Genomic DNA, 14,335 nt, shown 5'->3' on the forward strand with positions numbered 1-14,335 from the left:
TAAAAACCATAGTTAAAAATAGTAATTTTCAATGTCTTTAACATTTCCTAGAATACTTAATTCCACACAGTAATTTTAAATCTTAGAAATAAATATGTCAGAAGGCTAAATATACCTTGCATTAAATGCACAAATATGCTGGATTTCTCAATTTTGAAATAATTACATTGTCTGAGAGTCATCTCAGGAAGGAAAATAATGTGGAGGCAGATGACGTTGAACTCTAAAGCTGTAAAGTGTCAACACAATTTGATATACCACCCAGTTCATTTAATAAATATTTATGAGGGCCCACTATGTGTCAGGCACTGAGGTAGTTCTTAAGGATACAACAAAAACCAAAATCAAATAATATGTAACATTGGAGGAAGTTATTCCCACTTTTAATTTATTTAAAGTAAAAGTGACTTAGACCAAGGTTACTATTATAATTATCAGTGCTTATGTGATACAAATATTATATTACATGAGACATGATTAAAAATTATTACTAAGATTGAGACTAGGTTTGGAAAGCAGTTTCATTACATCATCTCATCAACAATGTTCTCTCTCCTACTTGTAATCTTAGAAATTATTTTGATATTTAACTTTTTAATAGGATAACTATTTCCTTTTAAAAATCCCTTTAAGAAGGTATTATAATTAGAGGTCAAACACTCACGTTATTATTAATTACATTCTCTGAGAACAGCACTTTGCATTTTTAATAATGCCAGAAAAATAACATGCCTTAAACATATTGTTTCTTTACCTTTAGAAACAGACTGACATCCAAGCAGTTCCACTTTCATTGCAATTTTGTGCTGCCATTCGGTAGGATTCACTCTAATAAAACGTGCAATAATTGGTGGCAAAAAGTTATTACGCACATCCTGGTGATAATCTTTGTTTCCTTGAAATATCTTTAAAAAACAACAAAAAATTGGTACTTTACATCAACAGAGGCCAGGGCTAAATTGCTCCACTGAAACATGTTTTTGTTTTTTTTGCTCTGGGCCTTAAATGAGATCTGCAAAGTATGACAATAAGAATTAATGTTTAAGAAAATAAGTTCATCACAATTAGGAAAACTATTGACATGCTGCACATTCTTCATTAAAAATTTATAAAAGGAAAATATGGAATATAAAAATGATTTTAAGATGATATAAACACAACAAAAATGCCAACTTGGCAATTTGGGAAGAGGGTTTCAATTGCAATGAGAGTATACTGTATTAATAAATTAGTAACTAGTCCTGTAAATGTACCAACTATTTAAATATGTTAATTTTATTTTCAAAGTAAAACATAATTGAACACAGGGGGTCTTAGAGGAAATGCTTTACTGTAGTTTTCATAATTTTTCTCTCAATAAACAGACTGAAAGTGAACACATACTAACAAACACGTAACAGATATACACCTCCCCCTACTGGATAAAGCACATAAACACAGTTCCTATGTTCTGTTTTTTTTGTTGCTCTTTGAACCAAAAAAGTGACACTAGTTCTTTAATTTAATGATCACAACTAAATAGCAACAAATGCATTATATGAATAATTACTAGGTAAAAATATGATTTCAAGTGACTGTGTCATTCATTTAACTATTTCAAGCAAATGATAGTACCTTACACTGGAACAGCTCTTAATTCTTTAGAAAGCATTTTCATATAATTAACTCAGGCGCTTTTCATAACAACCCTACGACATAGGCAGAACCCAGAAAACTGCAGCTTACAGAGTGTAAGTGGATTGCACAGCCAGTCATCGGCAGAGCAGTGATTTGAATCTGTGTCTTCTGACTTACGTATAGGGCTCTACTAAGCAAGAAAAGGCCCTACCTCCCTTCCTGTTCCTGCAGCAAAATCATCTAGGTAGTTTCTTAAGACCATTAATAAATGATCACCTGCCTAAAATCAAAGTGGTTTGTTTTTATCAGTTAAGGTAAGAGCAAGTAAATGTTTACTTTTTTAATCAAGTCATTTCCAAACATTACAGCTATTTTCTTCCTGGCTGATTCACATGGCATTAGACTGTAAACTTTTAAGACGTGTTAGTATCCTTCATTTTTCTAAGAGGTTTATTTGAAGTTACAATAATCTCCACACTAATAAGCTTCCATTATTTCCTCAGATATTACTCTGAAACAAAACGAAAGCAATTATTTACAGTCTATTATATTAGTGGAACAGGAATAATAAAACAAACATCATTTTAGGACATAAAAACTATTCCTGAGATCTTACTCCATACTGCTGTCTCATTTTTATAAAAAGCTTAAAGGGGAAAGATTTTAGAAAAACTAAGTAAAAACGATTTGCTATATTTAAACTATGAGCATTTATTATGAACCCTTATGTACAGGGAGGTTGGCGAGGTGTCATGAGAGTAAAATGGAAATGGAAGTCAAGGTTCCCACTTCTCAAGGAACTTAAATTTTATTGACTGTTACCATACAGAAATATGGCATACTATAAAAGCAATATATTATGAAAACAAGGTGTATACACATTCCCATTTTCTGAAAACAAAACCAAAAGCTGTCTTATCTGTATGTATGTGCTCACATGTGTGCACGCTTAGAAAGGGTGTGAAAATGAGTATGTCAATTATCCTTGAGTTGGAGGGAGATGAGGGAGCAGACGGACTAACGTAAGTGAGGCAAGAGATTGTTATTTCATATAATTTAATGCAAAGACTTCCACTTCTATCCATTGATTGACTAACAGGGACTGAATTTATCCTTTCGCCTTAAAACCTTTGAAAAATCAGATAAAATATATGAAAACAATGGTTTTTCAGACACTGGGTAATAGGGAGCATAAGGCAATACTCCCTGAGAAAAGGGAAACAGATGAAGTGAGCCCTTCTATTGCCCCAATATTTCCTGGGGAGAGTCTGGTGGTCTCACTGAATTGAAGAGATAGAGCTCAGAGATGGAGAGGCCAAGGTAGCTAGAATTTGCATGGCACAGTATGAGAGAGAAGAGAACTGCAGAGAGACCTCTAGGATCTACAGGGAGCTTCCCCTTAAATCTTCACTCTATGTAAAGAAACTATATATGGATGGGAAAAGAACCACCAGAAAGATGACAGTAGAACAACTCTCAGAGTTAGCCAGGGCTGGGAACAGCTCACATTGCCAACAGCTAGAGTGGAAATACCTCGTAACACATGAGATGTTGGGTTGAGTACTTAGAACAATATTGCCTCGGGAGCAGGGGATAATTAGAACAAAAGTCTGCTCAAGTCCTGCCTAAGAAAGCTAAAATGTAAGCCTTGGAAAAACAATGATTTTCAAGTAAACTGTGTCCCAGAATAAAGCTCAAAAACATTTAAAGGCGTAATAAAAAATGAAATCCAGCACCAAAGAAATAAAGTTTACAATGTCTGGCAACCAATTAAAAATTACCAAACATGTAAAATATGACACATAATACATCAATCAATATAAAAAGATCCAGGTATGACACATCAATAGATAGATAAGGGCATTAGAAGAGTTATTACATACTCCATATGATTCAGAGGCAAAGAAAAGCATGAGACATAGAAGAAATTTTAAAAGCCCCAAACTGAAAATCTAGAAGTGAATAATACAATCTTGGAGATAAAAATACACAAGTTGGGATTACAGCAGATTAGACATTTCAGAAGAATAGATTAGTGAACTTGAGGACAAAACAATAGAAATTTTCCAAACAAGAACACACAGAAAGATTAAAAAAAAAAAGAAAAAAAAAAAAGAACAGAGCATCAATGAACTGTGGGAAATATTCAAGAGTCATCATATTAATATAATTAGAACTGAGGAGATGACATATTTGAAGGAAACAAAAGACCTACAATATTTCAAATTTGATGCAAATTATAACCCACAGATCCAAGAAGCTCAAAGAAGCCCAACCAGAAGAAACAAAGACAACTGCACAAAGCACATCATAATCAAACTGCTTAAAACAAATGATAAAAAGAAAATCTTAAAAGCAGCCAAGGAAAAAAGACATTAGATATTAAGGAATAATAAGAATGACAGCAGAATTCTCACTGAAAACAATGCAAACCAGAAAACAATGTACCAGCATATTTAAAGTATTGAAACAAAGAACTGTCAACCTAGAATTGTAAACCAATTGAATTTATCTTTCAAATAAAACAACAAAGTCTTTTTCAGAAATATAATTCAAATGTTGTTAGATGTTTTTATAATATAAGCATGGATAATTCGTATAATTTCAAAAAAATAGCTATATTCCATAAATATATTATACAAATACATATGGATGTGCTAAATGTAAAAAGTAGTCAGAGTTGGGGGCATTAACCAGAAGTAAGATAGATATGAAGACAATATTGTTATTAGCTTCAATGGGTAGAGGCTCACCAAAGATGAAGTTCATGTGATACCAAGTAGAAGAGAGGAAAGAAGGCCTTGAATAACAGCAGAAGAATTTAGATCCATATGAAAGATTATAGGGAGCCCCTGCAGTTTTTTGAACAGAGAGATAAGTGATAATTGAAGTATATATTAGCAAATCTTATATATGATAGAGAACTGATAGCATCATTTAATTGAAACAAAACTCATAGGGAAGTTTTATTGAAAATATATGCTCATAATTTCAATTCTACATGAGAGGAATCTACCTTCCTTGGGGACAGGGACTTTTCCAGTAACAAGATCCTTCTGGTGGATCAAGGGCCAAAAGCCCAGGTGGAACTGATCAACGTCTAGATGAGTCACCTTTGCCTACTCTGAACCCCTCATCATCTCATCTGGCACATTTCAGTACTGTCATGTTTTGCTAACTAAAACAATTTCATAAGGACCACAGAAGTTAAGGAAATTCTTCAGGTAGGAAAATGTAGACATTTTCTAAGGCAAAGTTGGTGAGGTCATGTTGAAATGACCTTTCAAGTCTGTGATATCCTACAATTTAATACACTTCTACCTTTAACTCTTTTGTCCCCCTTGCCTACAGTGTAAAAATTTGGGAACAAATCAGTTTCTCCATCATTCTGTGGATTCATAAGAAAAGCTTTTTAAAGACAAGAAATTATAAGTTTCATTTTAGAATTTTTTTCTTTTTTTAAAGTTTATTGCGGTGATAATAGTAAAGTTACATAGGTTTCAGGTGTAAAATTCTGTAATACATCATCTATATACCATATTGTGTGTTCACCACCCAGAGTCAGTTCTCCTTCTATCACCATATATTTGACCCCCTTTACCCTCATCTACAACTCCCTTCATCCCATTTTGGATTTCTTAATAAAGTATCTAAAAATCGAGTTAACAATGTAGTGGGTGAAATAAAGAGTTAAAAATGTAGTGGAAAAACAAATCATCAAAAGAGACCTAGAACCACAGAATTTCCTAACCATGGTTAGAAGGGTAAGACCAATAACTAACACTACCTAAAATAACCAGAAGAGCGCAGAGTAAGACCAAATGACATCTAACTTTTACAGCACACAGGAGAGCTTCTGTGACTTTTGGCAAAGGCATATTTTAAAAACTTTTTAAAAATACCTTGTTAATCATTTTACCTTATCCTGCTCCACACCAGGCTCTCTGTACACAGTCCATCTCCGTCCATCATCACTGTATAGAATTCTGTAGGCTGACACATAGTAATTGTGCTCCACCATGGTGGAGCCAGTAGTGACAATGCCTGGGGGATGGAGAGTTGCTTTCATTACTGCACATAGTCTGTTACTGGAAGTCTGCTCACCACTGAAACATGAACACCTAACATGCACTGCTCAAACCTTTCTGCCCATGACACATTACCATATCTAACTGCAAAGTTTCCTTATAGTAACTCAATCCTTGGCTTTGTTCCCTTGTAGAGATAGGAAGAATTATGCACAGACACAAGGAAAGGACCATTCTATTTTAGCAGGTTGTGTTCTTATCATTGTAAAAATCGAGTTAACAATGTAGTGGAGGAAATAAAGAGTCAAAAATGTAGTGGAAAACAAATCATCAAAAGAGACCTAGAACCACAGAATTTCCTAACCATGGTTAGAAGGGCAAGACCAATATATATTTCACCTACCGAGTAAGAATGAATTCCTGGGAATGGACAGGTTAAAGATGATTTTGGTATTATTTTCAGTACCAAAGCAAAATAAATCTTTAATAAAATCAATCCCAACCAATTATTCTGACCATTTGCTAAGTTGCCCAAATTATTAAATTTATACTCAGCACATGTGGAATATTATTTATAGTACTTAAAGCTGACTCCTTGAACATAAATTTATCTTAATGACTATAAGAGATGCATGTTTCAGACGTCTCAAGATCACTTTACTAAAACATTAAAAGAATTTATTACAATGAAAAAGAAAAGCTAATAAGAATCAAATACCAACTCCTCTCGTCTATCACGTTTTTTATAAAACCATCTTCAGTAATAATAATACCAGTAAGGAAAACTTAAAACCACATAATTAAATTCGCAGTGACTAAATGTTCTATAAAAACCTTGGTTGTCACCAGGTTTCCAAATAAACTCAGTATTATAAATTGTTCTAGAAAATTATGTCTCTTGACCTGTTATCTTCTTTTCCTTATTGAGATCTACTTGTAACCACTGATACTCATCAGTGGCAAACGCAGCCCAAGGAGGTCCCAGTTTCTTCAGCCTGGCCTTTTCGGGTTTCCAACTGTTCTCTTGCCCTGTGTGGTCAGTCCACTCTAGCACAGACGATGCTGTTATCTGAGAATCGGCAATCACACCAGATTCCATCCCCAGTGTTCCATAACAACCTGACACAAAAAAGAAAAAAAAACTTTGTTTCCAGATATAAATTCATTATCTATACTAACTTGCCAAATGAAAACTTTCTATTGTACCTTTAACATACACTATACTGTAATAAATTTCAAAACTAGACAAGTGTTTCTTGGGTCTATGTCTTCGGTGTCTTGCCAGAAAACGTACACATTTACTCACAAGCAATAACCACTAGTTTAATGGAGATACATTACCCTCTCCCTGGGACACACCCCCAGGTCAGAGGGTGACTCAGCATCCCCTCACCTCCTTCAGGTGTTTACAGAGATGTCACGTTCTCCATGAGGCTTGCCCGGACCCCCCTCCTGCACTGCCTATCCTTCCTTGCTTTATTATTTTACACCTTTTATGACAGTGTAAACACTACATTACAAATAATTGACTTATTCACTGTTTACTGTCAATCTCTCACAACCAGAATAAGCTCCAGGAAAGCAGAATTTTTATTCTGCCCACTGTTGTTTTCTGAGCACCAGAACAGTACCTGATGAATAAAAGAAGGTACTCAGTAGTTTCAGTCAAATGAATTAATTACTTCTTCATACAAGTTCCACAATCACCTTTTCTAAGAAACTTTCCTTGCTTACAAGGTCATTTCCCTACTAATATAAACAATCAGTTTATTTCATTCATTATATTAAATTCTCACCTAACTTTAGCATTATTGTGACAACTAAATGAGAAAGTGCAAAAAACAGCAATTGGCACAATGCCTGACATACAGTGTCCAAAATTTAACTACTATACAAATTATAATAAATTATGAAGTCCATGAAAGGCTTACCACTTGTCTTAAATGTAAAAAGGCTTGTAGACAAGTGTCCCCTGAAAGAGAGAAAGGTGTTTTTGGTGACACTCATATTAACATATAACTTCTCCCTATGTCTTAGTAAAACTTTTTCTTTTGTTTTCATTTTACTGTATAAAGAACTAAGAATATTCTCTGGCCATGTATTAGCAAAAAATGTCTCATTTCTAAGCAGAACTTCTGAACCAGTATAAACAACTTTCTCTACAAGCATTTGGCTCCGAGTTTCATAAGAGTACATGATTATGCAAATGTGTCCACATAACCTTTAATATATATATTTATCTAATTGCTTTTCCATGAAATAAATTGACTCCTAAGACTTTTCTGTGGCTATGACTTCTGGTGAAGGTACACCGAAAGGTGTTTAACTCTCAGGTACAGAGGCTCCAGTTCCCTGGGTAAACCGAAAGAAAACTGGCTCCTCCTAAGAGACTGCATTTGTTACAGGAAACCAACATATCTAAGAACAACAAGTTTCAGTGTTACAATGCAGCACTGCTTTTGGATTTCAAAGTAACGGACAGAATAGGTGAACTAGGGAGAATGGAGGGGTGGCGCAAGTGACTAGGTCACCCTAAATCTGGTCAGAAGACTCTAAGGAACTTGGTGAGATAAAATCGTCAGTGTATCTCCTGCCTTTAGCACAACATTCAAACCATTACAAGGGGATATATCCTTTCCTTATTTTTGTTTAAGTGTAAAAAGAATTCATGAAAAAATATCTTTCTAAAGGTAGAACAGGGGAAAAGAATGAAAGGACCTGCATACAAGCATCTAAAAGAGACAAAAAGAAGGAAAGGTAGCTGACTCTATACCAGAGATGGGCAAATGATGTCCCATGCATCGCACGGTCAGGTCAGTGAGCCAAGAATGGTTTTTAAATGGTTAAATAATGGTTAAAAAGAATAAATGACAGAGACATGTGACCCATAAAGGCCTAAAACATTTGCTAGCTGGTCCTTTACGGGAAAAGTTCGCCGACTCCTGCTTTCTGCTGTCCTGGGTGTGGGTCATGCTCCCGTGTTCTGAAGGAAAGCTGGCCTAGGACCTCTGAAGAAAAGCTGGTTTCAATTAGCCTTAGTCCTGTCCGTAGGACTGAGCTTTTCTAACAGGCAAGATTGACAAAAACAGTCCAGGAGTACTGCATCTCTACTGAATGTTTCAACTTCTCTTGCTTTTGATGCCCAGCTTTGTAAGATAACAGAATGTCGTAAATACCATGAAAACACATTCTGCAAGTATTTTCTTGGGATGAGAAGGGGATTCATAACAATACTACCTTTGATTCATGTCAAGATCTAATTTTCATTCAAAGTATTCCAATTATCCCCAATGCATCCTGGGTGACATGGACAGAGTAAGGAACAGAGTAGTTATGCCTTCAGAACTTCAAAATGAAGGAAGGAATTTGGCTTTTAGACTCTCACACCAGGCTTTCTCAACACTTAGAAAAGAAGAAACAAACAATTCATGCTTCCAAATGACTACCTTTTATGATGAAGAACAAGCCAAGGCAGTATGTGTGACCTTGCCTGTCCTCTTCAATGCACTGGGGCACTGAGCACACACAGATGTGAGGGCTTACTGCCCTCAGGGTACTTTATGAACACCACTGACTATGATATTACTGAAGTCTAACGAGTCCTTATTCTGCCCCTGACCGGCACGCTTATTATAAACTGCATATATACTTACACGACAGATGTGACGTTGTTAGCCAAAGAACTTTCATAGTATGGGATCCCTTTACTAATCACCACGCTGATTTGGCCACCCAAAATGTTTGACACCACTCCTGCATGCACTCCAGCCATGCACAGCGGCGAGGACTGGAGGAGGGAAAAAGAAAAGATTCATTTTTTATTTTTTTCCGATAATTCATAAATAAGACACACTTCTTCAAGAAATTGGTTGATCTGGGCAGTTGTCCCAATAAACATGAGTAAGATAGATTAGTGATGCCATAAACACAGAACACATTTTGAGAAGAAAAAGAATAAAACATTACATATTACTAAAAAGGAAGTAATTCCCAGAAAAAAAATCAAAATAAAGATACACAGTAGTACACATTTACCTATTCTGAAGTTGTAAAAAAATGAAGTCCTATCACAACTTTAATATAAGTCTGTATCCAACTTACATCTCTATATCCATGAGGGATTGTTCCAGATATCTCAGCAAAAGGAAGCAGACAACCAGCTGGGCAATACTTACTGTGAAATAAAAACAAGTTAAAGGACATAGAGTGCTGTACCTTTTGGGGAAAAAGACCAAAAAACCATCACATACCCGTTTTTCAGTTCAATGTAAATTCCATCATTTCACCTCCTTGAGAGAACTAGCATTCCTAAAACTCCCTGTCAGCCTTTCTTCTGTCCATCCACACACATCTTCACCCACATATTTACAAAAACCACCTCATACTCTACATACTGCTTTGATTATTTGACTTTATAATGAATATAGGCATATTTCTACTGTAAGACCTATTCACATTTAATACCTACATGATATTCTATTTTGCAGATAAACCATAACTTACTTTACCAATTCTATCTTGATGAAATTTAAGTTGATCTAAAGAATGTTTTCGGCATTCATTTTTTTATTCCCTCGCTCCCTCGCCCACCCACTCAAACACGTACTTGAATGTCTGTTACACTGTCTGTCATGCTGGGCTGTACTAGGCACTGGGTGTACAAGGGCAACCAAACCAGCAGGGCCCCTGTCCTCACGAGTTACATTCAGTGAGGTGAGACACTGATACTTACACAATAATTAATTAGACTATGATGCTGCTATGAAGAAAAGGGACTCTAGGAAATGATTGGGAGGAATCTAACTAAATAAAATGCAAACATTCAGTAAACTTCCTGTGTGCCAGGCAGCATTCCAGTGCTTCAGGTAATCCACAAAACAACCCTATGTGGTAGGTGCCATCACTGTCCTCATTTTACAGGTGAGGAAACTGAGGAACTGCCTAGGTCCCAGGACTGTTAAGTGTCAGATGTGCCCAGTCTGTGCTCTGCCTCGATCAGGGGACGGGGCTCTGAGGAAGTGAAGCTTCTGCAGAGAACTAACAGCTGTCACTGGAGCAAGTGGAAGGATGTGCACCCCAGCTGGAAGGAACATTATGCCCAGAAGGCGGATGGCTTGTGTGTATGTGTGTGTTTGTGTGTGAACCTGAGGACGACCAGTGCAGGTAGCGTGCAGTGAACAAAGGTAAGGTTAGTTCGAGAGAAGGTTGAAGAAGTGGGTGGGGGCCAGATTACGCAGAGGCCTTGTGGGCTAGGGTCAGGAATCTGGAATCTATTCTCAAGTGAAAATACAAAGTCAATAAAGGATTTTGACAGCGTACATACATAATCTGGTTCATAGTTTTAAAAAAGAGTATTGTGGCTCCTGGGAAGAAAACAGACTGTAAGGAACAGGAGTGGAAGCTGGGACAGCATCAGACAGACAGTGTAAGTAGCACAGGCGAGAGACGATGGCAGCTTGCATTTGGGCGGTGGCAATGGAGATCGAGTGCAGGGCACAGGACAGCTGACCCTCTGCAGGGCTGTGTGCTACACACAGTTGCCAGGGTTACCTCTGCGATCACAATCCCCACGAGAGCACACGCATCTCACATAGAGAGAGTATCCTTCTTTGAAGTTTCTTTGGGGAGAGATAGCAAGTTGAGGGGAGGTTAGTGAGATGGTCTTAGAAGATGAGCATGATTTTGCCAAGGAGAGAAACGTAAAGTGATTCCAGGCAAAAGTTATAAGGCCAGAGCAGTGTAAATAATCCAGAACCATTTCAACATGAGTATATGAGATGAAGCTGGAAACATGGCACAAGGAGCTGGGAAAGGATCCTGAAAACCAGACTAAGGAATCTGGATGACTTTTGTCTTAATTAGGAGCTCCTAAAGATTTTTAAGCAGGGGAATGATGATATATGTATTTTAGAAAACCTGGCAATAGTGTGACTGGCCAAAAAAAGTCAGGAAAGGTTAGGAATGGGAAATGGATTAGAAGCTCATTCCAGTCTAGGCAAGAAACAAGGGCATAAAGAAGGCAAATTAAGTAGTAGAAATGCTACTTGGGTAAGAACACTGAAGAATTTCATAACAACCCAAATCATTCTCTTCTCTTTCTAAAGAAAAGATAAGTCGTTCTTCCACCTTTATTAGCAGTTTTTCCAGATTTGAAGAGCAACTAGTTTTAAAGTACATGAAAATAACATTTTCATTGTAGAGAAGATCCAAATTCTACAATTACATTATGGCATCTCATTATGACTTTAAATAAACTCAGATTTACTGATGTCTTGGAACAGACTATGTGTCATACCATGTACACTAATCTTAAATGTATAAAGAATGAGATAAGAATGAAGTAGATGAAGAGCAACTTTTAAGGAAACAAAGGCACAAATATGGTCATACCTGAACTCAGGTTCCAAAAAACTGGATGCAGTGTCTAAACAAGTAATTAGATCTAGAAAAACAAAAATAAAAAACGAATTCAATAATACATAGGTTTACTCTTGTTGAAACACTATGTCCAAATCCCAAATCATATTGTTCTCAATTTCAAAACCTCAACAGCAGTCAAGGTAGTACCAATAATTCTTTACAAAGTTTTGTTAATCATGATTTTGTTCTGATTTTTAAGTATCTTGATTTCTGGGCTATGTCTCTCCTTAATGCTATTTACTGCCACATCACCTCAGTGAGCCACGTATCTATACATAGAAGGTACACAGGTGAGTATATTTATAACCTTTAAATGGCTTCTATAAAACAGAGCTCCCAAAATAAAGAAAAAATATTTCTTAGTTATTATGACTCAAAATGATCCTTTGCTGATTACACAGCAGGAAAACAATGAAAATGAAAAAGTGAAGTGAGTTAATTGTGTGGCTCTAAATAAAACTGCAACTCAAAATCTGGTCCTTATCAGCTCAGCAGCATCAGCGTCTTCTGGGAACGTATTAGAAATTCAAGTTCATGAACACTACCCAGCCTCACAGAATCTGTGGGAGTGGGGCCCCAAAATTTGTTTTAAAAAGTCCTCCAGGTAATTCTTAAATACACCATGTTGGGAAGCCCTGCTCTAACTAATGACAACACTTCAACATTTTAATGTTTTCTATCAGGAAATCAACAAATCGGAGTAAGTGCTAAGCAGTCTAATTAAAACCTAGTTCAGAGGCTGTGTAAAAGCTGGCCTTTGGTTCAAACATTTGAATGGCTTCCTTCTCTCTTCTTCTGAGGGCAAATCCTCCAAAACGGCACACAAGCTCCCGAAGTGCCTGGTCCCACCTCAGTCTCGTCTTGTACCCATCTTGGTTTCTTGCCGCACTCGTCTTCTTTCGGTTCTTCTGGCACATGCTGTTCTCTGGGTCTGGACAGCTTCTCTGCTACCCCGTAGGCCAGCTGACTCCTCTCTAAGGTCTCAGTTTAACTGTCGCTTTCTCACAGAAGCTACTCCTGATCTTCAAGTCAACCACCTTTAGAATGTAGTAATCACCTAAGTTCGTTTTGTTTGTTTTTAATGAGTAGATGACTACCACATGTTCTCACAGCACCATGCGCTATGTAAGGAGGATCCGTTGACGTATTCCAGAGTTAGAAGCAACATCCTTCGACAATGCCTGGCCTACACACAGAGACTGAGGCCGTTCGTCCTCACCTTTGTGTCGCCAGCAGCAATCACAGTGCATGGCCTAACAGGAGGCTTTTAATTATAATTTACTGAATACCTGGATGAGTATCTGATTATTAGCATGTTTGGCTAAGTCCAATCATGTACTATCCTGTAGGGAGAAAAATCTGGAAGAAAGCCCTAAGGCAATCACAAATGTAAGAGTGATTTCACATACAAATGCTTGGCCAAACAACCATGCCAACCAATACCCGGATGGAGATAGCATCTCGCATGTGTCCTAGTATACTGATGATACACAAATATTTGTTAAATTAATGGCCACCACAGCAATCATAGGATATGCTTAGATAAAAGGATAACTGATTATTCTAGTTTACAATTCTCAAGAAACCATGTGTTTATTACCTAACTAAAATGTGTCTTGAAAGAACGAGGATACAGTAACTGTTACAACAAACAAGAGGATAGCAGTATTTTGAAAGCGATTATATGAATTAATGAATGCGTATATACCACAGGCATCTGAATGATGATTAAGTTAAATCTGTTTTAGGAGTTTAAGAGGATACATACCTGGATAGGGGTTTACTACTTACTACTGGGTTTACTGACTGGGAAAAGCAGAAAAACTGCATTACCTATAGTCCAGTTATTCCTGGCAATCTTTACATTGCATCAATAAGAATTAATTTTCCACTTTCCTGCTCTACCAAAAGAGTTTCCAACTTCTAAGATTAGAAACTAAACTTCTAAGATTAATAGCCTGGGATAAAAAGGTACCTGTGTGGTCCAACATGGTATTTAAGCCACAAGAAGACTGCCAGCTGGCCCCATTACATTCAGGCCACATGCCAGGATGCTGGTTGACTACGGATGTACTTGATCAGAATAGAGCTTTATTATAAGTCCATGCAGTGCTGAAACTCCAGATTATGCCATGCAAATGTATGCAACTCACTTGGCCTTGCTCTCAATTTCCATGGGGGCTCAAAAGAACTCCCTTGGAGGAAAATAGGAATTCAAAATGGACTGCTACAAGGAGAGCCAAGAGACTAAAGAGAGAGAAAGTCGTGAT

General features: G+C 36.8%; 1 protein-coding gene across 6 annotated transcripts in view; it reads right to left on the reverse strand.

The window, feature by feature from the left end:
- Nucleotides 1-14,335, reverse strand: part of DCBLD2 (discoidin, CUB and LCCL domain containing 2) — a gene marked incomplete at its 3' end in the record, with an annotated part of 87,371 nt that overhangs the window by 22,246 nt on the left and 50,790 nt on the right. For all 6 annotated transcript variants that reach the window (XR_013991819.1, XM_081027019.1, XM_081027021.1 and 3 more), the window contains 7 exons: nucleotides 12,036-12,087; nucleotides 9,747-9,819; nucleotides 9,299-9,432; nucleotides 7,577-7,617; nucleotides 6,549-6,764; nucleotides 5,537-5,661; nucleotides 755-905 (listed from right to left, as the gene is read on the reverse strand). Coding sequence is in view for 5 of the 6 variants with exons in the window: in XM_081027019.1 (XP_080883145.1) it covers nucleotides 755-905; nucleotides 5,537-5,661; nucleotides 6,549-6,764; nucleotides 7,577-7,617; nucleotides 9,299-9,432; nucleotides 9,747-9,819; nucleotides 12,036-12,087 (792 nt within the window). The remainder of the gene's footprint in view (nucleotides 1-754; nucleotides 906-5,536; nucleotides 5,662-6,548; nucleotides 6,765-7,576; nucleotides 7,618-9,298; nucleotides 9,433-9,746; nucleotides 9,820-12,035; nucleotides 12,088-14,335) is intronic.

This window comes from Rhinolophus hipposideros (assembly GCF_964194185.1).
Source record: "Rhinolophus hipposideros genome assembly, chromosome: 2".
Lineage (NCBI taxonomy): Eukaryota > Metazoa > Chordata > Mammalia > Chiroptera > Rhinolophidae > Rhinolophus > Rhinolophus hipposideros.